General features: G+C 34.7%; 1 protein-coding gene across 3 annotated transcripts; it reads right to left on the reverse strand.

Annotated features, from left to right (window-relative positions):
- Positions 1–377: 377 nt before the first annotated feature.
- LOC100378493 (uncharacterized) lies at positions 378–26779 on the reverse strand. 3 transcript variants are annotated; one of them, XM_085500220.1, is made up of 8 exons: positions 24773–26779; positions 10182–10283; positions 9253–9320; positions 7915–7977; positions 7225–7355; positions 5688–5733; positions 4331–4399; positions 378–2516 (listed from the first exon to the last, which is right to left on the reverse strand). In XM_085500220.1, exons 1-8 carry the CDS (start codon positions 26553–26555, stop codon positions 2133–2135), a joined length of 2646 nt encoding a protein of 881 aa, XP_085356346.1. In that variant the 5' UTR covers positions 26556–26779; the 3' UTR covers positions 378–2132. The 3 variants fall into 3 exon arrangements, with proteins under 3 accessions (XP_085356346.1, XP_002741576.3, XP_085356347.1); XM_002741530.4 differs by having other exon boundaries at positions 5682–5733; XM_085500221.1 differs by lacking the exon at positions 5688–5733 and having other exon boundaries at positions 2377–2516.

Below are 26779 nucleotides of genomic sequence, written 5' to 3' on the forward strand. Positions count from 1 at the left end.
TTGTTTGTTCCGCCATTTTCAGTTAGCAACGGCACTACTTTTTACATATCAAAACAATCGGGTGATCAGGTGAAATATAACACCATTACAAAAGTCTTATTATGACGCATGCAATAAAGTAGTTCCAAAAACGTCACAACTGTGTATAGAACAGAATAGAATGCTCTAATTTGTGACCATGTTGGATTTATACTCATTTTAAATACAACCATCACAACTTGATTCTAGGAAAGGCTAGAGATCCAATACAATGGTTCATTATGTTAGATCACTACAATTTCCTCTGCCCCATGCAGTGCTGACCTAACCCAACTCACACAAATTTGCAGGGAAGTTAAATCCGCATCTCAGAAAATAAACACAAAAAAACATATAAATGTTGTGTGAAATATTTATTCATAAAATCTATTGATGCATGGTATTCAGAAAAAAACAAACATTCCTTTCTACCAGGCTCCATCACATCAAAGCACCTATAGGTTTCTATAGCAACCTTGTAATATATTTATTCAGTTTTAATACCAATGTCTTGAAAAAACTAAAAACAATAAAAAAAAAACTAATTCTTGAACATCACTCGTTATTTAAGAAATATATTTACATGTTGTATTACTTTGTAATACTTTTTGTATTACTAAAAGAGCACCGCCCTCTATGAAAATAGTGGGTAAACATTTAATGCAGCAATACCTGATAATCAATCACATCTTCCCTAACATAAGACCTGATATCCAATCATATCTTCCCTAACACAAGACCTGATATCCAATCATATCATCCCTATCATAAGCCTGATATCCAATCATATCGTCCCTAATACAATACCTGATAGACTTCTTAACCATCAACTTTCAGGTCAACAACTGTCCCATGTTGTGTACACAATTCATTAATTGAGTAGTTCCTGTCATGAATGAAACATTCCCCCTCTCAATAAATTTTAGAACAAATATGCTGAATAATAATCAACAATCCTAGCACCAACTAATTGAGTTAAATAATAATGCATATTATTATACATCTGTCACCGCTGTACAGTCTTCATGCATACTTTGAAGTATCCTCGTATTAACCTTTGATCAAATTCCCAGAATTAATTATGGTTTAGATGCAACCATTTTTTCGCAGTATGGTATGCATATCATATGACGTATACAACGTCTGTTTACATGCTCACTTTAATCTAGTCACAGTCAGTGAACATTTTTCTGTAAATTATTTTTAAATATTAACGTTAAACCTAAAAATAGATCTGTAATGCTTATACATGTATCACTCTGCTGCTTGCTGATATGTATCTGAACTTTCAAAATTTTTACCTAATTTTATTGCGAACATTTTCGAAGGAAACATTTTGACAAATGGTAGAGAAAATGCTGAAAACCAAATTGATATAATTAAAGGTACTATAGTGATCACTTTTTGTCTTCATGATTTAATCATCGAATCAAAACGGTTCACATTATTTAACATGTGTTGTATAAATCGCTTAGAACATATAGATGTGCGACTGCGGAATCTGGATCGCAAAATAATTCTTAATGTCATTTGTTTGTCATTGAATTCTAATAACGCTCCCTACTGACAAAAGGCTGTCTTGTCAGAGAATTAATCTAGAGTTATTAAACAGATATGTGATAATAAATTATGAAATGAAGAAGTTTGCTCGTCAAAATAAAAATAATACAATGTACAGTATCATACATCACATTTGCTCTATTAGAAGGGCATTTTAACCACCAGGTCTTATTTATTTTGAACATTATAATATCATATTATTATAACATATTATATTATTTTGAACATACTGGGGGGTACTTTCCATGTACGCAAGTACATCATGCACAACCAATAGCGCAAATACAATACCTATACACCAGTATTTTGTTTTATACGATCAGAAGATACATATTAACATCAGCCTCAAGCACATGTAGTAACTGGATCTGAGAAACTTGGAAGTATTTCATTTCAGCGAGAGAAACTCTGTTCGTGGTCATTCATGTCCTAAATTATTGTGAAATGCTCAACTGTGTAAGAACAATTAAACCATTGGGTGTATCTTGGAGTAGTCAGAACGTTACACACATGTATGCACACAGCAATACCAGATGGAACACATTCATGATTCATCAGAGATCCGTCATTCGAAATCCTGGCGTTGACTGTAATGGAGGATTCGGCGACTTCTGCATTGTTGGCGGGGATGGTAGTATCATATGCGACCTTGGTGATATCGAAGCTTGAGGCAACGAGGCATGCGGCAGTGTAGATTCCCGAGTAGGTACAGAGTCATAGATTACTCCCTGTATTGGTGGTGACCGTGTTGGTATCGAATGTTGACGTTGCTGGCGGTGGTGGTGGTAATACGGGTATTGCTCCGGTGCTTCAAGGTGAGACGGGATTGGCTGTCCTTGATCTTGAAGTCTGGTAATGTGACAACTATGACATAATAAATGATCCATAAGCGGGTAACACCATTTCTCTGGTTCATCTGTTAATTCAATTCCACAGTCCTAAAAAGAACAGATTACAAATAAAAATTATAAATAAATTATTTCACTTGGAATGTATTCTCAGTACAAGCAACCTGACAGTCGAAATAGCTCCGCTGTCTTCATTATCATGGAACAAGAATCAGTAAAGTGGCATTGTGGTTGACGGTTTCGAACTAGTTGTTGAAAATAACATTTTTCACCAAAAATGACAAAAATATTCACTAAAAATCCAAATTTGCATATTTTGACACAAATTTAACAAAGCTGACAGAGGACCATTCAGAAGTACCTTTGGTACAAATATGAATGTAATTGGTCAAGTACTTCTGAAGAAGAAGTCATTTAAAGGGAAAACCTCACGCGGGACAGACGCCGCCGGAGAGACCCCCATACCAACAGCTCCGCTGGGTCATCTGCGATGACAGCGAAGCTAATAAACCAAATTAGAATATTGCACATGATGTAAATTTTTAACTCGATAGCATCAGTTACACTGGAATGAACAACACGAAACATTTGCTGATGCTCCACAAGGTTTCCAATTGCCTACTGGATAATTCTACTTGCATATTAAAATAGGTTACAGTAACCCCCATTTAATAATTTATCAGCCAAACCTTTTCACTAAGTCAACTTCTGTAACCTTCCATTTAATATAGTTCCAGACATAAAATAATCCGGTGTATAATAAAATGCATGTGTTTTTCCCGTTGTAGAAATTTTAATTCAATGGATGGATGGCAGTACATCAAAATGAGCAACGGCCTTACAAGTGCCACGTCATTATTGGAAGCGTGTGATCACATCTTAATATAGTTTTGAGTTTCTGTTCTCAAGTAAATTCAATGTTAACACATTCACAAATTATCATAGCACAGTATGCTGTATAACAGAGTGAAATCTGTGTGGCCTCCAATACACTGAAGAAAATATTTTGAATGTTGTTTTTGTTCAAAATGGAATGTTTGTCCCAAAGATATGTCTGGAAAGGAATACTATAAAGTGTATTTAGTATACAGTCACCTTGGGACGAACCATTATACACTTATAGGAGGATAGGTCATAGATTGAGGCTCAGCTTTGGATTTGTTATGTACGTTTTGTTTTCAACTCCAGAGATTTTGTATTGCATCTAAGATGAAGGGAGGTATTACAAAATAATCAAAAGTGCTCTGCTATCTAATAACATTGTGGTAGTCAAGGCAAGTAATGCACAAGAAAGGAATTTAGTTTTGGCTGTTGAGTATATGTTAATATCTAATTGCTAGCACAGCCATGGTAGTTTACAAGTTAATATTTTACAAAAAATGTGAAAAAAAATTTCCATTAAAATTGAAAATTAAATTAAGTTTCATCCAATATCACATATCAAAGCAATCAGGTTGGTAGTTTTCAAGAAGTAACAGATGATTGAAAATCATAATAATAATAATAATGTTTATTGCATAATCATATCCTTATTTGAATATTGACTCAGAAATAGAAAATTACAATAAAGATGAAAAACTATAATCTATTATATAAGCAGCTCTGGCTCCGTCATTTTTGAATCAAGAGCCATTTAGGGATGAATTAACACACACCATTAAGTGACTAGTAAGCTGAAATTATCACTAACTTGTACAGACAGATCATGATAATTAGGATATTCTCCACAAATCATGCAAATTCAAGCCATCAAGTATGAATGCAACTCTAAAGGTTGGTGGTCACCTCACTGCGCATGTTCGAATTTCATGTAAAAAAAACAAATATATTTTACATATTGAACAAGACGCAGCATTACGACCACCACCAGCCTTTAAAGGATAGATACACAGAACGTTACTGACCTCACAGCGATAGCAATCAACGTGGTAATCCTTATTGGTAGATACTACTCTGACAGTTTCGTCGGATCCCTTTAAAAGTGGAAAAAACATAATGTTTAATAAGATGACTGTTTTCGGCATCAATAAAACTTGAATGTTAGTTGTGAAACTACCTATTTCAAACATGTGCAAAACAAAAACACATTTAATATATCTTCAACTATTAAGAACATTATATTTTCATGCATATCGCTTAAATACCATTGTCTTGCGTAACTTTGACCGCATACAATCTCACAATGACAACCATTTGAGATCTGTGTGCAATAGTACAAATTTGATGCCATATCATGTACCCTGTGTCAGTGAACATAGTGCAGTTGGCAGACAGTGCGAGATTCAATTATATGGTGGAGAAGACGAGGACAGCAGGGGACACAGAAAGATGTATGTACAGCATGCAGACAGAAGAGTTAGCTGGAGATAAGAAATGTAATGAATGAATGAATGAATAAATGCAATATCCAACAATACACTGTATGTGATATGTATATTACGTCAAAGACAAACATTGTCACTAAACCACTCTGTTTTTTAATATGCATACATGCACAGTAAACAAATATAAAAAAAAAAAAAAAAAAAACTTTTTTAAGCGTGATTTTTTAATATTTTATTTTTAATGCAGGAGTTTTTGTTTCCTATAAGTCAGTCAGACAGACAGACAGACAAGTTTAGCCAATCAGAAACAATGTTGGCAGACAATAACTCCATGTGATCAGCAGGTCATTACAAAGCATAATTTCCGAAATGTTCAATACTGTAAAATTACTAACTTTCACCGGGTTAAAATTTCGCTGATTTACCATTTCAGGCATAATCAGTGGGTTTTAAATTCACGGTTTTATTATATAGATAATGTGTTCTATGCTAAATTTTACATATTCACTGGGTTTTAATTTAACGCATTTTCCAGTCAGCGAAATAAGAAAAATTAAAACCCAGTGAATAATTAATCCTTTTACAGTGCTTCAATGCCACATGCATCAATTTGATGCTTATTGACTAAAATTAAGACACAAAAGGAAAACCACCAAGGATAATTTCTTCCCGATTCTTTACATATAGCCATGCCAACCTATATGTAAACATCTCAATACACAATTCCTTGACTACGACAAATAATTTGTCATACTTACTAAAAACTATTAACATTTAACAGTAACGTATATACCTCAGATACTCCCAGACTCTTGTGACATTGAGGAAACGGAAGTGACAAAGCGGAAATATCGAGGGGGAGAGGAAGCGAGAAAGAAGAAAAGAGGACAGTGACGCCAGCTGCACTACTAAGTGCAAAAATAGGAAATACCTGTACCGGTGTGATGGGCTCTCTGCACACTGCACATTTAGGAGCATATTGCCTGGAAGGAAGTGAAACAAAAGAAAGAAACAAAAAGAGAAAAAAAAAGAGCTCTGGTTTTTAGGTTGATCTACTGATTAACAGCCTGTCCTTCTTTCACACCTTTTACAGCATGCTACGTGAAGCGAACTATCGGTAACCCATGAACGCCATAATCGTGTAACATTTTATACATTTTTAAGTATTTAAAAGATTTTCGATCCAAATTTAAAAAAAAAAAAAATGATTACATTTAGTTTGTGAAAGAAGATCAAATATGAATTCAACGTTCAAAAAGTTAATAGTGTGGTAATACTAAAACTATCAGTCATGCAATTAGTGATTATAGATAAAATGAAAACATTACCATGGTAACTGAAGATGTTGTATACAGAGTGTGCAAATGATTTAAACATTATGATACATGTAGCTGATGAGAATACACAAAAAAACATTTATTTCACATGCAGAAAAGCACACATTGTTGGATGTATTTGTATATGTCACTTGGTAGAAGAATATATTGATTCTGACTAAGGGTCTCACACTGCAATTAAACTCCCATAGGCAACAATGTAAAAACTTGACACATAGAAGCAATAAGTAAAGTAACTGCAAAATTTTACAACAATAAAAAAGTGTGTCTAGTTTTTTAAATCAAGTATAAACAGCATCATCACAGTCCCAAAAATTTAAGCCACCCTATTACTCAAACCTAAGGCTTTTTAATAAAACTGTTTGAAATATAAGCATGCAATCCCCTGTAAGAAGTTGTTTTCATAGAAGAGAAGATTAAATCTGTGGGTGCCTATGTGAATTCACATCTTGAAAAATTCTAATTATGATGAAGAACCTAAGGTATGTAGATTTATGTATACTTGCAAATGTATGCAAAAAGCACACAAAAAACAAAAACATGCAAAATACATGCAAATTCATGCAAATACATGCAAAATACATGCAAATTCATGCAAAATTAGGCAAATGCATGCAAATATCAAGCAAAATTAGGCAAATGCATGCAAATATAATGCAAAATTAGGCAAATGCATGCAAATATAATGCAAATACATGTAAATACATGCAAATATCATGCAAATACATGTAAATACATGCAAATACATGCAAATCTACAATTTATGCAGACTGATTTGCAACAAAACATTAGTGAACTGAATGATAATAAGGGCAACCAAACATATTTTTTTTTTTTTTTTTAAACAATTCACACAAATACGAGACCAATTTCAAAATTCAGATAGTGTAGAGCTGAGTAATAGAGCCACGGAGTAGAGACTCACAAATATATCTGCAGGTGCTTGTATGCAAATGGAATTTATTGACACAAGAATAGTGCATTAATTTGCCTCGATGCCATTATGATAGATTTACGTCACACAGCCACGTTTTATATTCTCCTTCATCACCTGCAATTTGTACATTAAAACCAGGAATCAGGAGCAACAACAATGACTTTAAAAATTTGAAAAAAAAAACGACAATTGATGCTTACTTATGATAATCATTAACACAATAAATCTTGTTGTTTGAATCGATTGTAAATGGCACTCCATCAAGGCACTCATTGCATTCAATACATCGAAAACATCCAGGGTGATAAGAACGTCCCATAGCTTGTAAGATCTGAAAGGAGAGATATATAAAGTAGACATCATTATTGGTTAAGGCGAGAGGGTCGTCACCTGAACACACGTCCCGAGCAACGATAACAACACACGCTAAAAATGCAAAGGCTCGTGAGTAGATACATGCGCGCAGGTGACAACTCCCCCAATTTAATGACAATTTGTAAAAAGTTTTTACTGTGATACAGGGGATTCTGTTTAGTATTTATTTTCTTTGACTGTTTGAATTTCTAATAACAGAAAAAGAGATAGAGTTGACGTAATCATAGGTTACCCTAATGAGAATTTGTAAAAAATTTGCAACATGATACAGGAGTCTTTGTTTGGTATTTATTTTCTTTGACTGTTCGAATTTCTAATAACAGAAAAGAGATAGAGTAGACGTAATCATTGGACGATGACAATTCATACAAGTATTATCTGTTTAGTATTTATTTTCTAACTGCGTTGGAATTGATAATACAGATGTAACTGAAAAGATGTAAACAAATAATGTTGAACAGGTCAAAGGTCAGAAAGATTTTTTTCTCAAATCTGAATAAGGGAAGTAATCTTACCGTTTCCATGATTAGATGACCACAGATTGCACACTTCTCAGCGGTTTGCTGGAATCCAGAATACTGCAACAAAAATACTGTTACTGAACACACTGTAGTGAAGCGATGCGATGCGATGCGATGCGATGCGATACATGTTGAACTCATTGTTGTTTAGTCTAAGGTACACCTTAGACTGTATTTAAGCACTGTCAATATGCCATTTTGTAAAGTCCATCACATTCAGCCAAACCGTTTTATCATAACAAATTATGGATTTTGGGCAAAATTGAAATTTGGTCATGTGAATTTTCCCTTAATGAAACCCATATATTGTAATAGGTGATTTTCCGAACAATTGCGAGATCTCGCGAGATGCATGAAAGACGCGCGTCGAACGTCTGCCGCAAAAATCAAACAATTTGATTTTGAACGAGAATTTCTTTATTTCGCAGCTTACATTGACCGGCCGATCTTCGACAGAGGAATATTGCTTCCGAATACCCTTACTTAATCGAAATTGCCTATCATCAAATGTGGACAGCACATTATTAAGCATGGAAATGTCCCCAAAATACTTTCGCGTTTGTCGAATCCCACGCGATGTTTGACGCGACTACGACGCTATGACCTTTGTTTGTCCTGTTTTTACGTTCGATTTCACGCATAACGCGTGATTCTCGCAGTGTACGGAAAATGGTCTATTCATTACAATAGAACAGTTTGGCTGACCATGACACAGTAATCCTCACAATTGTTTATGTAATGTAAATTTCCCCTGACTTTAAGTTTACACAAAAACAGAAACACACTGTAATATCAAATTTAATAGAAATGTCAGTTATTGTGCTGTACCATGTTTGATAAAAATCTCATGTGACGTACATAACACATGTACAATACATTGTTTTTTACTCAAAAAATTTTTTATCAACATGTTTTGTCAGTTTTTTTGTCACTTTACAACCAATGACAACATATGGTGTTCATTCATAGCAATGAACTGAAAAAGAAAATGCAATTGATGATGGTGAAACGACACGTGACATGACAGAGGGGATGTATATGTAGCTTTCATTTTACTACTTCATACTTTACAATATTACCTAAAACTGTTTGGAGACACAAGACAAATATTGTCATGGCAACACATTGTCACACTTAGAGTAATACTCATTATGAGGGCAACTACACAAATTCAAAATAATTTTTCCAAAATTCTATTTCTGAAATTTATTGCTAGTGTTTTGTTTGTACATTTGCCCATCACACAATTTTATCAAGACATTTTATTAAAATGTTAATTACGTGTATGCCTTCAGGCCCTTGATTTTATCAACCTTTGAATTCAAAACATACCAGGTAATCTTCTTCACAGTAAACTTTTCCATGGACATTGTAGAAGGCTTTTCCTCTTAACGTTCGACCTGTAAAAATACGATAACAAGATAATCCATGCACAGTTGAACCAAGGAAATACATAGAATATATCGAATTTGTGACCCATGTCGTCTTTGCCTTTCTATTTATCACAAGTATGGTATACGCTTCAAAACTATTTTGTCAAAAAAAACAACCACAATCTTAATTAATTTGTGTGTGCCCGAGTTTTTAGTATGTCACATCTGATTTTGATCATATTGAACAAACCAATAGTTACTACATAATCAGTATTGAATATACCATTCATGTATTTTACTTTTCTGTTTGAAAGACTTCATATACATAATACCATACTAAATCAGTAAACGTAACTGTTTTTTTAAAACTGAAATACAATTTGTTTGGCTAATGATTGCAGAAATGCTTCTGAAATATCCAACACTTTCACGATAGTTGTGCATATGTGCGTCCTTATAGAAGGTCATATTTGTACAATATTGTCACAGCAGATCTCCGGCTACTGCTGGTAATTAAGAATTATTTGTTATTCTATATAGCTTACTGTTTAGCAAAAATGTGCCGTTAAATACTTTATTTTAGCTGGAATTAATTTTCCCTGATTTGTATGCGAAATATGAGAAAAAAAGGTATATTCGCTGGATATTATTTTTTACTGAATCATCACTTCAAGCAAAAATAGCATAAAATAAATTCCAAATATCAAACCTTTAATTTGTCAACGAAAACTGTTATAAATTTCCCCAGCCAAAATTGTAGTGCTATATACGCCAAATTTCATATTTTTCTATAATTTCTTTGTCATATTTAGCTTGTAGCTACAGGTTGGAAAAATTATTCTGCTAATAATTTTGCACATAATGACAATAAAATAGTTTGTTGCTTACCGCATGAACAACAGTTAAAACAGTCGGTGTGATAGAGATTACCCATGGCCTGGCATGCCTGCGCTGTTCCAGTCACAGGATCATTACATTGGTAACAAACCCCTAGAAACGAAAAGATGGTGAAACCGTTATGACAAACCTGAACACATTCAGTAGTATCTAGTTGTAATCTGATTTTATTTTGTAATAGTAATATTTGCAAGCTTGGAAAAATGAAAAAAATGCTGCCAGTGTTCACAGCAGATGTACCTCAAATAGGATAGAAGGACAATTTAGAACACAATTAAAACAATTAATTTGCATATGCTAATTAGCTGTCAAATTGGAACTTTTTTGTCTGCAGTGAATACTAGTTACATCAGTGAAAATTCAACTAGCACTTTTCAGATGTGGGTGCTGTCGACTTTCAACTGGGGTTCTTCGGATGAGGGCACCATTGACTTTCAACTGAGACTCTTCAGGCGAGGACGCCACTGACTTTAACTAGAATTATTCCAGCAAACCTCTTTCTTAACTTTTTTCTGTACATGTACGTATGTACATGTACTTATATCTAACGTTTATTTCTCATCTAGAGGCAAACCCCAAACCCAACTAACACACAAGTTTTTTAAATACACTATGATTCAAAGACTCTATATGTGAGCAGGACCTACATTTTATTTCAGAATTTATTGTATGCGAAATCACAATGTTGCCTTACAGACAAAATACATATATACATGTACATATACATATATTTTAATACAGATTAATTGGAAGTTTATATCTAGATATGTGATGGCCCTTGGTTATTTAAAACATTATTTTTGGTTAGGATGTATCTAAACTAAGCCATATGCATATAACACTCTACAGTTTCCCATGTTAAGTACTTAAAATCAACTTCTGTTGTTGAAACTGATATTTTGATGATGAATATTATTTTGTTATCGTCTATTAAAACATTAGAAGGATTAATATTTTTCCTGCTGGCAGTCGCAGTGTAGGAACAGCCTTGGTTATTAATGTACAACTGTAAAACAAGAAGAGAGACCCACATTGTATTAATTACTCTTCATTTTAAATCAACGCTATCATCAGAACTGCGGATACATCTCTTTCTGCCCTCTCATTGGTCTTTACACTATGCATCTCATACGCAGTTAAAAACATAAAACATTGCCCCCGGCCAAGTACTAGTATTAACGTTGTAACAAATATTTATCATAAAAACAAACTTTAATATGATTAAAATTTAAGACAAACATTTTTGTAAAAAATTTGGAAAATTGAGTGGGTTTATTTGAAAAATGATAAAATTGGACTTTAACATTCCTATATAGTTTTTATCTCAAAAACACAAACCACAAATTTAGCTGGAAAAGTGTACAGTTTTGAGTAAACCATCTTAAACATTCAGTGTTTGCAAAAAGTCTAATTTGAATATAAAATTTGGCAAATAAAATACAATACCAATCAATATGTATATATAATATGTACTTTATTATCACTATTAATACTAAAATAACGTGCTTTATCACATGAATGGAGAAAATATATACAAAAGCTTGGGTGAAAAGTAAAACGTATAGTACTCAGTAAGACCAAAAGACCACTGGGAAAAACCGACTAACAGTCAACAACCAAACCAGCTTTTTTTCTATTGTCACGAGATACCATATGCTACTAAAGTCAGTATCAGTGGCATAAAAAGAGTATTCAAAAATATTAAAATAAAATTACAGTGTGGCACATTTTGTTGTGAATAGTACAACAGGTTGTTATGAGCCACAAATCTATTTATAGTTTTCAAAAATGACTGTTCACATAATTTAGGTAAAAATAGATACCGGTACATGTAGCAGAAACTTGGAAAGATTTTATACACCCCTTTCCCTATTAGGTATTAGTACATGTAGTCATGATGAAGTACCTTCAGTCAGAAACACTGCATTTAATGTACAGCATGAACACCATTTTCAGTACAAGTCAAGGCAGAATGTACACATGTACATATCACTACTTTATGACAATAACTAACAAAACATTGCACTGTGTGTGCAAGCAAATTATCCGAATCAGAAAATGAAAAAATAAATAAGAAAAAAATTTTCTTCACCTCGAAAGCGTACTTCGGCCGAGGAACTTCCTCTGCTTTCTTTGCAGTTTTGTCAACTTCAATGCTAACAAAACAACCGAACTGACTTGTCGCCTGACCAACTTTTAGGCCACCATACACCTCCACTCCTCTCCCATTTCTCTCATCGTTGCAGAAGAAACGCGGGATAGCCACTCTGGACAATATGTCCTTAAAGTTGTCTGGACAAAACTCGCTTTCCGCTACCAATCTCTCGTATAGCTGTGTAAACGTCACATCTCCCTGGCCGACGTCAATTGCATACCACTCTACAACAATCCCTCCGTTTTTCCTCTGAACTTTTTTGCTCACGTATTTTGGTGGCGTGGTCGCCATGTTGGATCATTTATGACAAAATTGGCATGTTTTGAGGTAGTCCAAAACAAGTTTTACGACAAGCCGGCGCTTTGTGACAATATGAGTCGGCAAGTTCCGGACAGAAAACCGATCTGTGGAGACTCGTCGTCGGAGATTTTTTTTGAGAACAGGCGAAAACTAATGTGCGCGTGGATGTCATCCATAAAATTAAGTCGGTGTGGCCTTAACTTGTTTTGGAAAGTTCCAAATGCGTATCTTTTCAGTAGTTTTCTGAAATGCAGTGAAACTTTGTAAGTGCTTGTTGTTTGTGTTGAATTTGACAACATTATGTGTTCATTAATTAGCAAAGGATGAGACCCATATTCTACTGTGAAATAATTTATTTTAGCTGGAATAAATTTTCGCTGAAGAAGCTTTTTGGGAGTTTTGTATGGAATTTATTTTCACTGATTTTTGACGATTTGAATGTAAAATATATGAAGAAAGTATATTCGCTGGATTTTATTTTCACTGAATCACCCCTTCAGCGAAAACATTGAAATTAAATTCCGAGCAAAAATAAAGTATTTTACAGTAATTATTTGTAAATTTGGTGTTGATATTATCAACCAATAAAAATATGATTGAAAAGACAGGGTTCTCACAGATGTTTCATCGCATTTGTTTCAAAAAACATCATTAATTAAGAATTGCGTAATTATTCATGAAATTAGTAAACAAAAAATTATCCCAACAATTATCAGTCATTTAACTACACACACAGTATGCATGTATGTTTCAACGTATTTATGAAAATAGTTGAGAAAATAGTCAAGAAACATGCAGAAATTATTATTATTATATTAATTATTATGCAAATTACCAAATTACTATATAGAGATTTGTACACTAAAATCTAATCAGGTTTGGGGTTCTTTTGCATACTAAATTTCATTCTAATCTATCCATTCACAAACATCGGCTTGACATCAGCATCCTTTTGTGAACTAGAATCCAATAAAACAACACAACTGTAATTATTTAAAGTAATACAATGTTAAATTATTAACAATATTTATCATACAAACATTTGGATGCCAGATGACAAAAAACTGACAGTTATTTTAGTTAAGTGTTATTTATTTAATCAGATACATATCTGCAACCATACTTAATTAGTTTTACAATTGTAATTAAGAGATCATTAATAAATCATCACCAATTGTATAAAAATTTGTATGGCTTGAATATTTTGTTCAGATTAAATCCATGAAAATTCCTGGAAAATGTAATTGTTTAAGACTAAGTACCATAGAGGGCGCTATTCAGATCCATTTTCCCATACAGACCTTTTATTTGATAATATAATATGGGGGTGCTTTTTTAATGAAAATAAATTTATCAATATAATGACGTATTTCCACTAATCATTAGTACTGCATTTTTCTTTTATTCTTTTGATTGCAATACTGACTTTTGTTGCTTTTTACATGAAAATAACTTGAAATAATACGAACAATACAGCCTATCTATAAGTCACACTCACACGTGAGAACTCACTTTGTTATGTCAAATAGACTTGGATGAAAGCAATGTCAATCACATCGGTAACTGTTTTTGGTTGTGTAGCCATTTATTATTTAGAATATAGTAAATCCATATTTATTTATTGATTTACTGTTTTGGATCTTGGAGTCTTTTCTTTACATTACAAAATCATTTCATGTATTGAAAATCATATTTAATTGGCTAACTGATAATTGAGATCAAAAAAGAGGAAAATATATACGAGTAAAGATAACTGAGCTGGTTGTTTATGAATTTGACATACCACTCACAGTACTGGTCTCTAATTTATTCTTATCAAATATTTTTAGTTTATATATTTTTGTCATTGTTGGTAATAAATGATATTTTTGACTTTTCCGTGAAAACTGCCAGCTCATTTGCTTTGATAATTGGTACCGTAAAATCTGTATTAGAAGCCGCATCCCTAATAGAAGTCGCATCCATTCTATTTGAATAATTGAGAACCAAAAATTCATCATTTCTCATATGTGTAGATGCTCTAATAGAAGCCGCATCCCCTCTGTTGCATTCTACCATTTTAATAGAAGCCGCGGCTTCTAATACAGATTTTACAGTATGTCGGTATTTCAGGTGGGTTCTTTGTCCGATTTGTTCATTGTGTGACAATATCATAATTTTTTTGCGAATATTTTTGTCAAAAAATATATTTCTTTTTTAAAACCATCATCTTCATCATAAAGGAAAATACAAGCCAGATTGTAGTTGATATGTGGGTCTCTTGATAACTAATTTTTATTGAATATTTGTCATTATATTTTCAATTTCTATTTTTTTCTTAAAAACTATCATTCAGTTTGCTTTTATTAGTACTTGACCTTTGAGGAACCTCTGTCAGATTTGTTTATTTTTGTGATTTTCATAGATTTCTTTCATAAATAATCAACCATCTGTCTGACAATGGGCTCATAAGTAATATTCCAACATTTAAGTTACTTATATACAACCAGCGTTGTCCTGAAACCCGACTGAACGCCTTAAATTGGTCCCTTGCACAACATGACCCGATATACCGGTACTGTAAAACCATTTATTTTCACAGACATTTAATTTCACTATTCTGATGTTTTGCGCATAATCACAGTGTTTTAATTTCACAAATTTGTCAAGGAAAACAATGAGTTTTATTGTTATTTTACATGATCACATAGATTTAATTTGGCGAATTTCACTTTTAAATAAAAGCCAGTGAATAATTAACGCATTTACAGTAAATAGTGATGGTCACATGACTTTTACATGTTGTCATGGATACATAGTCTGTCTTTGTACTAAAACTTTACAACTAGATGTTTTCATTTTCCGAGCAGGCCTTAACATCCAATCTTACATGAATATATGGAAAACAATTATGAAATGAACGAATAATTATAAAATATGCATAATTATGATATATGGTTACTTTAAAATGTATATTCTCACAGACGGAGCTACGTCACGATCCCCCAAACGTTGCCAGGACCAATCACAAACAGAACAAGACAATGATTAACACCTTTCCGCCCACGCTGACGAAAAAATCTTTTGTCTTCTACTAACTTCCTGTACCGGTCGGTCTGTGGGAACACAGTAACATGTATAAACTTTATGTTCTTTGACCGCACACTCACAAATAAATATTGACCATATGTGAATACACATTCCATTGTAATAAAGCTAATCCTGCATTCCAATAGAAATACTACACACTGTATTAAAATGAGAGTGTTTCAAAGCATGCACTGCCACTGAGTAAACATCAAGTTCAAGATCAACTCAATAAATTGCAGTAAACTAATTAAATACACTGGTTATATAAATATTTTGAAAATCCCTGCACATACTGCATCTAAGCATGGAGGTAAAAGACAGACTTTTACGTCCATGATCTAAGCTAAGCTTTTGCAGTGAAGCAGATTATTATCAGAGCATTTCCAACCTGGCGGATTACTGCATAGATTTAAAATTAATGCACACTCGAGACGAAACCTACTTGGGTCTCTCACCAAGTGACATTTCATGGCTGTAACACAGAACACATGTGAGAAAACATGAACACAGATTGATGACATGTTAGGAAAGAGTCCAGATCAGAGACATTTAAATTCTATAAATAGATTGATTACTATAATGTGAGTTCACTTGAAGTTTGTAAAAATAAAATGAGCCGCCAAGGGAATCTACCATTAGTACTCAGCAGTAAAGGCATTTTGACAACTGAGACCAATTTGTTTATTGAATTTAAGCTCAAGTACAAGAAGGAAGAGGGGGGTTAAATAAATATTTTGAAGGCTGAGATTATGTGAGACTGAATTTGAGTTTGAAATTCTGAATCAAGGAACATGCAACTCACAAATCTTGAATGTGCAATTCTGGCAGAAAAAGCTAATACCTCTGCTTAGCAATTATTTACTAGTCAATTATTCAATTATTATTAAGTGCTTAGCTTTGATTCACATGTCATAGTGTGATGACATATAGTATAGTAACAGACATCATTAGCTGTATTACTTTTAGTCTGCACCACCATGCCAGATGCCTGCACCACCATGCCAATTGCCTGCACCACCATGCCAGATGCCTGCACCATGCCAGATGCCTGCACCACCATGCCAATTGCCTGCACCACCATGCAAGATGCCTGCACCATGTCAGATGCCTGCACCACCATGCCAGATGCCTGCACAACCATGCCAGATGCCTGCACCACCATGCCAATTGCCTGCACCACCATGCAAGATGCCTGCACCACCATGCCAATTGCCTGCACCACCATGCAAGATGCCTGCACCATGTCAGATGCCTGCACCACCATGCCAGATGCCTGCACCACCATGCCAGATGCCTGCACCACCATGCAAGATGCAAACCAAGTCAGATGCCTGCACCACCATGCCAGATGCCTGCACCATGTCAGATGCCTGCACCACCATGCAAGATGCATGAACCATGTCAGATGCCTGCACCATGTCGGATGCCTGCACCACCATGCAAGATGCCTACACCATCATGTAAGATGCTTGCACCACCATGCCAGATGCCTGCACCATGTCAGATGCCTGCATCACCATGCAAGATGCCTGCATCACCATGCAAGATGCCTGTATCACCATGTCAGAGGCTTGCACCACCATGCCAGTTGCCTGCACCACCATGCCAGATGCCTGCATCACCATGCAAGATGCTTGCACCACCATGCCAAATGCCTGCACCACCATGCCAGATGCCCGCACCACCATGCCAGATGCCTATACCACCAACGTTTTATTTAAAAATACTTGTTCCCTTCCTGTTTTATATACAACACTATTGCTCCCAGAATACATCCAGAGGACGTTGTTTTGACCGATTACAATTTACTGGACAATGTTTGCAAACATGAGTGGGTTGACCTAACTAGGTCAAGGGTCAAGGACTAGGATTACAAACTTATTGCCTGAGGAGGATTCAGGAATTTGAAGTATCTAGTGCAATGACCATTTAAAAAAAGAAGGAAAAAATAATGTTACTATAATAGACAATGAAAACAGAGAAACTAAATTATTAAAACGAAGAACAAAATATCATTTATTGTTTCCTCCCGAGTCTGTGACTCCCCCTGCATTTTCACCATTAGACTTTCTCGCCCCTTTCTCGTCACACTTTTTTCTTATATTCTGCAATAATCTGGAAAATTAACCCTAGTTTTGGAGCCAACAGACAAATTTTCAGTTTCTATTCGAAACATATTGCTATTTTCGTCCCAATCTTCTGAAGGAAAATGCAGACCATAAACGGGACTATTTTGTGAGTTTGTGATGAAAAGCGGGAAATGGTGGTGAAGGGTTAAACACAGATTTATATGGCAATCTCTCTGGTTTAATTTTTTGATTGTATGTCAACATACACTTAAGACTTATCATTTGTAAGATGACTGGGTTCCAAGATTGACCTCTGCCTACGAGATGAATGGTCATTCATCGACAGTACTTACTGCCCCAATTACACAAATAATAGATCTTATTATCTTTTGGGGGGGGGGGGGTGTTTGCTTCACAATTAAGTTTATAAAAAAGTTATACATGTAGTACACCTGAGGAATGATACACCAGATTTCACAAAAGTGTGAATTTGTTTTACATTAAACATTTATAAATGTTTACAAATTCAAAAACTGAATCAATACCGGATGCATACCGTCCGATAGAACTTCACTGCAGTCAGTTAACCTTTAACCTCCCATTTGACACTGGCTCAATATCGTCATTCAATGTTCTGTGCCAACGATAACGCTAGTAGTTGTACTTACATTCTTTTAAATTTACTTTAGAGAACGAATCACTGTAACTTCCAGCATTTTAAACAAATTTGTTTATGGATCTATCTTTTGCATTCAAGGCAGTGAAGCGGCCAATGTTTGAAGAAATCCTACAAAGACTCATGGATAATAGGTGTTACAAAATCTTGTTCAGTCAATGAAAGCATCTTTTTTGGATTTGAATGAAGCATAGGGGTCTTTTGGGATAAACCTTAATAAATATTAATAAAACAAATTCACACCTTAATGAAACCTGGTATAACAGGGATCGTATTTCATGAAGTATTTATTTACTGAAGCTGCTTGCAGATCCCTATACTTATAAATTATAGTTGTACAGACAACATCATTCCTTGTCACCTTCAATAGACTCCACCTATTGTAAACTGCCACTACCTGTCTTGTAATTTCTATATGTATACATATGAATACCCCCCATTGTATCAGCTATTCAGGTCAGTGCATTGGCATTCGTGTGCATAACCCTGAATTAGACTCACATCCTTTGTGAAGAATTCCACTTTATTTTACATTGGCGCTTACTTCTTAAGAATGTCTTACACAGAAAACTTACTAAGAGTGGGAGGAACTTGATCTAGCGCATTGGAATGAATCAGGTGTGGGCACAGAATCAAAGCAATGATGACCTCAGTGACTTCCACACCCACATGGCACCCCTTCCGATACTGAATGTTAATACTACAAATCTGCCTCATCTAAACCTTTAACAGTAAAATGCTTCTTATCTCAGAGACAGGGCTTGATATCAACTTTTAAAATCACTTCTCCTAATTGCATGTTACCTATATATGTATATATACCTGCTGTAGTCTGTGAGTGAGTTACTATACAATAATCCAAATGGCAATTTTACCTCACTTAGGCTAGAGGATTACCCTTAGTGTCAAGCACTGTGAGATAGGAGATTTGGTTGCTGTATTTGCTCCATTAGAAGCCTACTATAAAATAATTTATTTTAGCTGAAATTAATTTTCGCTGAAAAGACGTTTTGGGTATTTTGTATGGAATTTATTTTTACTAATTTTTGATGAGTTGAATGTAGAACACTAGTACAGAAAAAAAGGTATATTCACTGGATTTTATTTTCACTAAATCATTTCTTTAGCGAAAATTAATTCCAAGCGAAAATAAAGTATTCTACAGTATCTATAACCACATGAACCTAACACTACATTTACAGTATACTGGAATAATTATAGACACATAAGAGCTCTGTTTAATTTCATATTCTGCGATTAATTTCTCAATACCCATCCATCTAAACATTTTACAGTGTGTACTAGCATATTGGAGTTGGTAACTCAGTTAAACTTACAATTCTGCAAAGTTGGAATGCAACTTTTAAAATTTGACTTATTTTTCCAGATACTTCTTTGTTACTTATTAAGAACTTCTAAACAAGCATGTCAATGATAACCAATATGTTACTAATACAGCAACCAATATGTTACTAATACAGCAACCAATATGTTGGTAATACAGCAATCAATATGTTACTAATACAGCAACCAATATGTTGGTAATACAGCAACCAATATGTTACTAATACAGCAACCAATATGTTGGTAATACAACAATCAATATGTTACTAATACAGCAACCAATATGTTACTAATACAGCAACCAATATGTTACTAATACAGCAATCAATATGTTACTAATACAGCAACCAATATGTTACTAATACAGCAACCAATATGTTGGTAATACAGCAATCAATATGTTACTAATACAGCAATCAATATGCTACTAATACAGCAACCAATATGTTACTAATACAGCAACCAATATGTTACTAATACAGCAACCAATATGTTGGTAATACAGCAATCAATATGTTACTAATACAGCAACCAATATGTTGGTAATACAGCAATCAATATGTTACTAATACAGCAACCAATATGTTGGTAATACAGCAACCAATATGTTACTAATACAGCAACCAATATGTTACTAATACAGCAACCAATATGTTGGTAATACAGCAATCAATATGTTACTAATACAGCAACCAATATGTTACTAATACAGCAATCAATATGTTACTAATACAGCAACCAATATGTTACTAATACAGCAACCAATATGTTGGTAATACAGCAATCAATATGTTGATAATACAGCAATCAATATGTTACTAATACAGCAATCAATATGTTACTAATACAGCAACCAATATGTTACTAATACAGCAACCAATATGTTGGTAATACAGCAATCAATATGTTACTAATACAGCAACCAATATGTTACTAATACAGCAACCAATATGTTGGTAATACAGCAATCAATATGTTACTGATACAGCAACCAATATGTTACTAATACAGCAACCAATATGTTACTAATACAGCAACCAATATGTTACTAATACAGCAACCAATATGTTACTAATACAGCAACTAGCAAAATTGACAGACACAATTTGGTCATCTTAACAATATGCGAGTCTCTAAAACAATGATTAAAAGCACCCCCCTGGTTAGGCCCAGTACAATTTCAGTGTTTTCTTTCAGCTACGTATTTTTACTACCTTATTCGAGATAATACATAGAAAACCATTTCATGATCTGCCTAACATTATATGTATTATGTCACCCGATCTGTTATGACAGGAATATTTTTAGACCTTCAATTATTGTAATTTGATAGTACCAGTAAGGTATACAGTACTTTAACGACTAATGTACCCCCTATCTTATTGAAGATTGGTATGTATGTCCTGAAGACTAGACTTGTAGGGTTAATTAAGTATGTGTACTCATTGGTTTTGGGGTCAAGTGGACTATTAAAGTTGAATGACCCTTTCAACCAAGACACGCCTACAGAAGCAATGAATGCTGGGTTGGAACCACTCACATTACTGAATTAAAAAGTAATATGACATCTGTTATTTACAAAAGTGTTTTTACCAGAATAGAATTTGATAAATGTGAGGTAATAATAGATTCTTTCATGGAAACAGTTTTTGTACAAATTAGGAAATTTGAAATATGCAACAAAATCACTAAGGTTTAATTGTTTCTAAAACATGGCAACTTTTGCAAAAGTTTTACAAGACCAAGTCACCTTGAATTGCCGATTCAACAGATTTCATGAAGGCGCTTGTTTAAAGAAATTTCCATTGTGACTTCCTGTTTCAAGGACCTCAGTGAAGTGTTTACTGTGACTCCCTTGTCTTAAAAAGTAACCTTAGTAAAATGTTTACTGTGATTTTAAGTTCAGTCTTAATAACCTTTTTTAGCCAATATATATTTTGTGTTATCCTACCGACACCATAAAAAACCTTGTGAAAATAGAGGGCATTTTTGCCTGATACCTTAAAATACCATAGCCATTTTTGCACATTGTCTCTTTTGGTTTTACATCTCCCGAACTTTAGATTATGGAATATTCTTACAATTTCTTGTATGCATTATATCTATTATGATGTCCTTTATGTATTATACTACTTTTATGAAATACACGAAAGGTATTTTTCTAGTCATCACTAAAAAATCACGCATGGCTTTTTATGGATTGGGCCATATTGCTGTTGGTATGGATTTATGGTTTATTATGGTATCAGCTATTATGGACATTATGGTTTTTTATGGTAAAATTTGTTCCACTTGGATTGAATATGGTAATTTATGGCATTTTATATGATACTTGATTGTGAAATGGTATATTATGGTTTCAGATTTAAAATTTTATGGTAATATATGGTGTCAGAGTTCACTAAACCATGTGTTACTATACCATCAATATTTCATTAAAATTTGATACACAGGTGCAAATCTGTTTAGACTAATGACATATTTTTGCTTCTATCTGTCCAGACGTTTTTGTTTATCATATTCATACTTAGTTTTTCTTTAGCCAAGTTGTCAAACTGTAGAAATGTTCATTTCTTTTGATAAACAAATTCTTCTAGTGCCGCTAGTCTATAAACAAATGAAGATCATTAACATTTTCAAAATGACAGCTATTTTAGCCCATAAAAAGGTTACTACACAGGCAGTACATGTAAATGCTAAATCTGTTGACATCATTTTGAGTTTCAAAATTATTCAGAGTTTAACAGAATTTGATCGTCGCATTTAGGTAATTATATTTTCTCAAATAAAAACCTGAAGCCATATTTTACCATAACATGGTATTTTATGGTCCAATGATTTCCTTTCCCAAGCCATAAAAACCCATATTGTCTGGCAGAATACTTATTCCTTCTGAAACCATAAAGTACCATATTTTGTGGTCCTGAGGTTATGATAAAATAAACGTGTATTCCCCAAACCATATTTTACCATAACATGGTATTTTATGGACCAACGATTTCCTTTCCCAAGCCATAAAAACCCATATTATCTGGCTGAGTACTTATTCCTTCTGAAACCATAAAGTACCATATCTTTAATTATTACTGTAGCCATATAATGCCATAAGATAAATGCCCTACGTTCTGCACAATCTGAACGCATAAAATACCATATAATTGATTTTAGACTGGAAACACCCCAAGCCATACAAAACCATATTTTGGGGGGGGGGGGGGTAACATTTTTGGACCCCCCCCCCCCCCCCCAAATTCAAATTCTCAAGTAGCATAGTTACTTGATAAACCATGACTTACTCTTTTAGGCAAGTTCAATTTTATCTCTGGTTTCATGATTTATTAACAAAATTCACAGCTGTCATGTTTATCGTAATTAGCATATTTTTGTAACCCTCCTCTAATCGTACAACTTAATTTATGTGTCTGAATTTCATGAAATGAGAAGACAATATTCTATTCTAAATGGAAAACCAAGTTTAATGTCAATTTGATTACTTAAAAGGCAGTACTTGACAATTGAAATTGGTTGAAATTACACAAAAAGTCTTGGCTAGTTAGTGTGAAATGTATGCTGGGAAAATAGGTGTCCATTTTTCACATGGTATTTTATGGCGTCGGTAAGAAGAGGGTTTTAACCCCCAGTGATATGTTCACTGGAACACAATTTTCCATGTCAGAATTTTCTTTAGCGAAATTAAAACCATTTAACAATATTAGGAGATTCATTTTGAAATTACCATGGAAACACAAATATTCATTTGCATGACAATTTCACACAGACTTATATTATTGAAAACACAAGTTATTGATATAAACAAAATGTAGGTAAATTTTTTGTCAGCTTTTAAAGACTGCGATGTGTAGGTACAATGTATAATCTCAGAAAAATATGTTTGAAATACTATAAGCAGGGATCTCGCCCGCCCAATGGGACTGTCACTAGCTCATAAGTATTAAAGAGATATATGAATATTAATATTTCCCAATTTAAAAGAGTTTGAAAAAAAATGAAACATTCTCAATATAAGCCAAACTGAGTGGAATTTGTTAGATTTGACCAACTGAGTGGGTATGTAGATTGTTTCTATTGTTCTGGCCAAGTGCTTCAATGACCATGCAACCCTTTGTTCCTGACATGTGCTTTAACTAATCTTTTGTTTGCTTTCATTGAATGGCGACTCCAGTATTAGTGTGAAATGTATTTTTTATTTGAATTATCGTTAATTTTCTCAATATAAATTATTGTATTTTTATATCTTTTAGGTTTTTAGTTCCTGTAATTTACAGTGTCGCTCTCCTGTGTAATCTTGGTAAATAAACTCAGTACGGGAATTCGTTGTACCAGATAATTATACCTCTGTCGTCCATACTTATTTATCCCTTGGTCACAGTACAATTGTAGAATGGCAAAACTGTACACTAAATAAATTTGTGTAGAGAATTTAACATTACCTGCAGGAACCTGATGCGCATGTCATAGTTGGGTATTGAATGGATGTGGTCTAAAACTTTGCATGATAATTAACACAACAAAGTTACTTAGTAACTGTTGTCATAGCAACAAAATTGCCCATATTTGACATGAGCTTATGTCAAAATCATTCAGTCATTTTTTTTTTTTTTATTTAGACATACAAAGTAGCTAAGAAATTGATTCTAACCATCTGGTGCTCAAACTAGTTAATTATATTCGTTTCCAATATATCGATATTTTAACCTTTTGAATGCCATTTTTTCTCCTACCAAATGAACATAATTTCACATCATTTTTTTTTTCATAATTTTTTTAAAAATATGAAAAAAAATATGCATTTTTAATTTGTGAAAGAATGGTGACAACAATTGATATTGGCATTCAAATGTTGGGCATAGATCAGCAGCACCACATTTTGTGAAAGAAGATTGGGGAGGAAGGACAGCAAAATCAATGGCAAACATTTTCATATGAAAGTACTAAATTAAGTACTCACCAAAAAACTCTCCTTCCGGATTAATCTCTAGTTCTTCCTCGAGCTGTCTCGTGAGTTCTTCCAGCTTTTGCTCAGCGGTACTAGGACCAGGTTTCCTTGGCGGAGTTACTTGATATGGCAACCTTGTGCGCCCCTCTGTGACCTGGGGTGGTAGAGCCTTCTGCAACGGCTCCGCTGTGTATTTCACTCCATTTGCTATTGCAGTGTTCGGTATACTAGAATGTACATTGGGTTCTATGGGAGTGTATTCATACCTTCTGGGTCTTGATACCTCTTTTGGGCTAACATCGTATTTAGGTGGATAACTCTGTGGTCTATATTCTCGGCTGTCATTTGGGCTGTGTCTCGATGGATAACTAACTGGTCTACCGCCCACTTCTGGTCTTGATGGACTAGGGGATTCATGCTGTCTGTTTTGGTAACTGTGGTAACGTTCATCAACGGGAGACTTATTTTCTTCTGGTGGCCTTTGATACCTGGTAAACGAGGATTCCGGCGAATAGTTATGGACCGGGTTATACTGACTTGGCATTGGACTTGTCTGGTGACTTGATGGCGTGCTAGTGGAATGAGATTGCTGATAATGCTGCTGTTCATATGGACTTGACCTTTGGTGATGTTGATGGTGCAAGTTTGAAGTTTGTTCTACAGGTGAATGCTGGGTAGACAATGTTGGTGAAGATGAACTCACAAGGTCGCGTTGTTCTCCCCCAACTGGCGATGTTGGACTGCCACCCCCAAAGAATGCCTCTCGTTTCTCCCTTAAACTTGGTCGGGTCGATTCCGGTGACGCTCTCGAATCGTATTGGTGGCTGAGTCTCTCGGAGGAATTCCTGTTATGGCTTGGAGCAACGACACCAGTGGATCGTGGACTGGAATGCCTGTCGTAATTAAAATATCCTGCAGCAGTAGTATTAGCGCCAGGTCTTGTGGCAGCGGGATATTTTTCGTAAGGATCTGCCAAATTTGTCCTCGGACCTGTATACTTGTGTTCGTAGGAAGGAGATAAACTACTTGGCCCTGACGGCGGAGGTCGACCGCTTGGATACCGGGATTCCATGTACGATGGCCTACTTGTCGTAGTCTTCGGTGATAAAGCTTGTCTCTCTAGTGTCGACTGCGGGTCATGTGGGTGTGAACCGTTCCTATTTGGGTATCTACTTTCAATAGAAGGACTTGATGACATCACAGTCTGGCGAGTATCATGTTTAGATCCGTAGCTGTCTTGTAGAGAATAATAATCGTGGTGGTCATATCGCGTCGTCCTCTCGGGACTGGCATAATAGCCACTGTCGCTGTCACTTTTTGGGTTGGGCAGACTATTGTATCCCATCGCGGTGTCTTCTGGGTTTGACATATTTTGTGGAGTGTTAGACGTGGCTGGTGGAGAGTTTCTCCCGATTTCAGAACTCAGACGTTGTCTGTTGGACAACGAAGGAGTACTGTACGTAGGCTCAGCGTTGTGTCCTCCAGTACTGCGATAACTATGTTTTGCTCTGATCTCCGTATCGGATTTCCGTGGGTAGGTGAACGAAGCCGACTCCCCACTGACAGTATCCGCCTTCTTTTGCGTAGGACTAATATAATGAGGGCTCTTATTACTGTACCGAGTGGCTGCGTCAAGCTCGGGAAATTCTGGTTCCGATGGTTTCCACGTTCGCCTAAGGGATCGTTGCATTTCATCGGGACTGGTTGTTTCGAACTGGTCCAAATCTTCGGCAAATTTATTCGCCTCGTTCGGCAGGTTTGGATCAAAGTCCTCCAGTCGCCACTGCTTAATCATTTTGATTGGGGTTATATTACAATTACTAACACATAAAATATGGCATGACAATGCAACAAATCATCGTCGTTTATGTATTTCGAAATTCCTTGCTGCGTATAAATATCAGCGTCCTTGACTTTTCCTACCATGATCCGGAATTAAAAAAATGGCGAGCTGTTTACTTCTGTTTTGCGCGCGGATGAATAGATGTAATGTCTAATTTAATAAAGTACATAATATTG

Source organism: Saccoglossus kowalevskii, chromosome 6 (assembly GCF_978046115.1).
Source record: "Saccoglossus kowalevskii chromosome 6, keSacKowa6.1, whole genome shotgun sequence".
NCBI classification, from domain to species: Eukaryota; Metazoa; Hemichordata; class Enteropneusta; family Harrimaniidae; genus Saccoglossus; species Saccoglossus kowalevskii.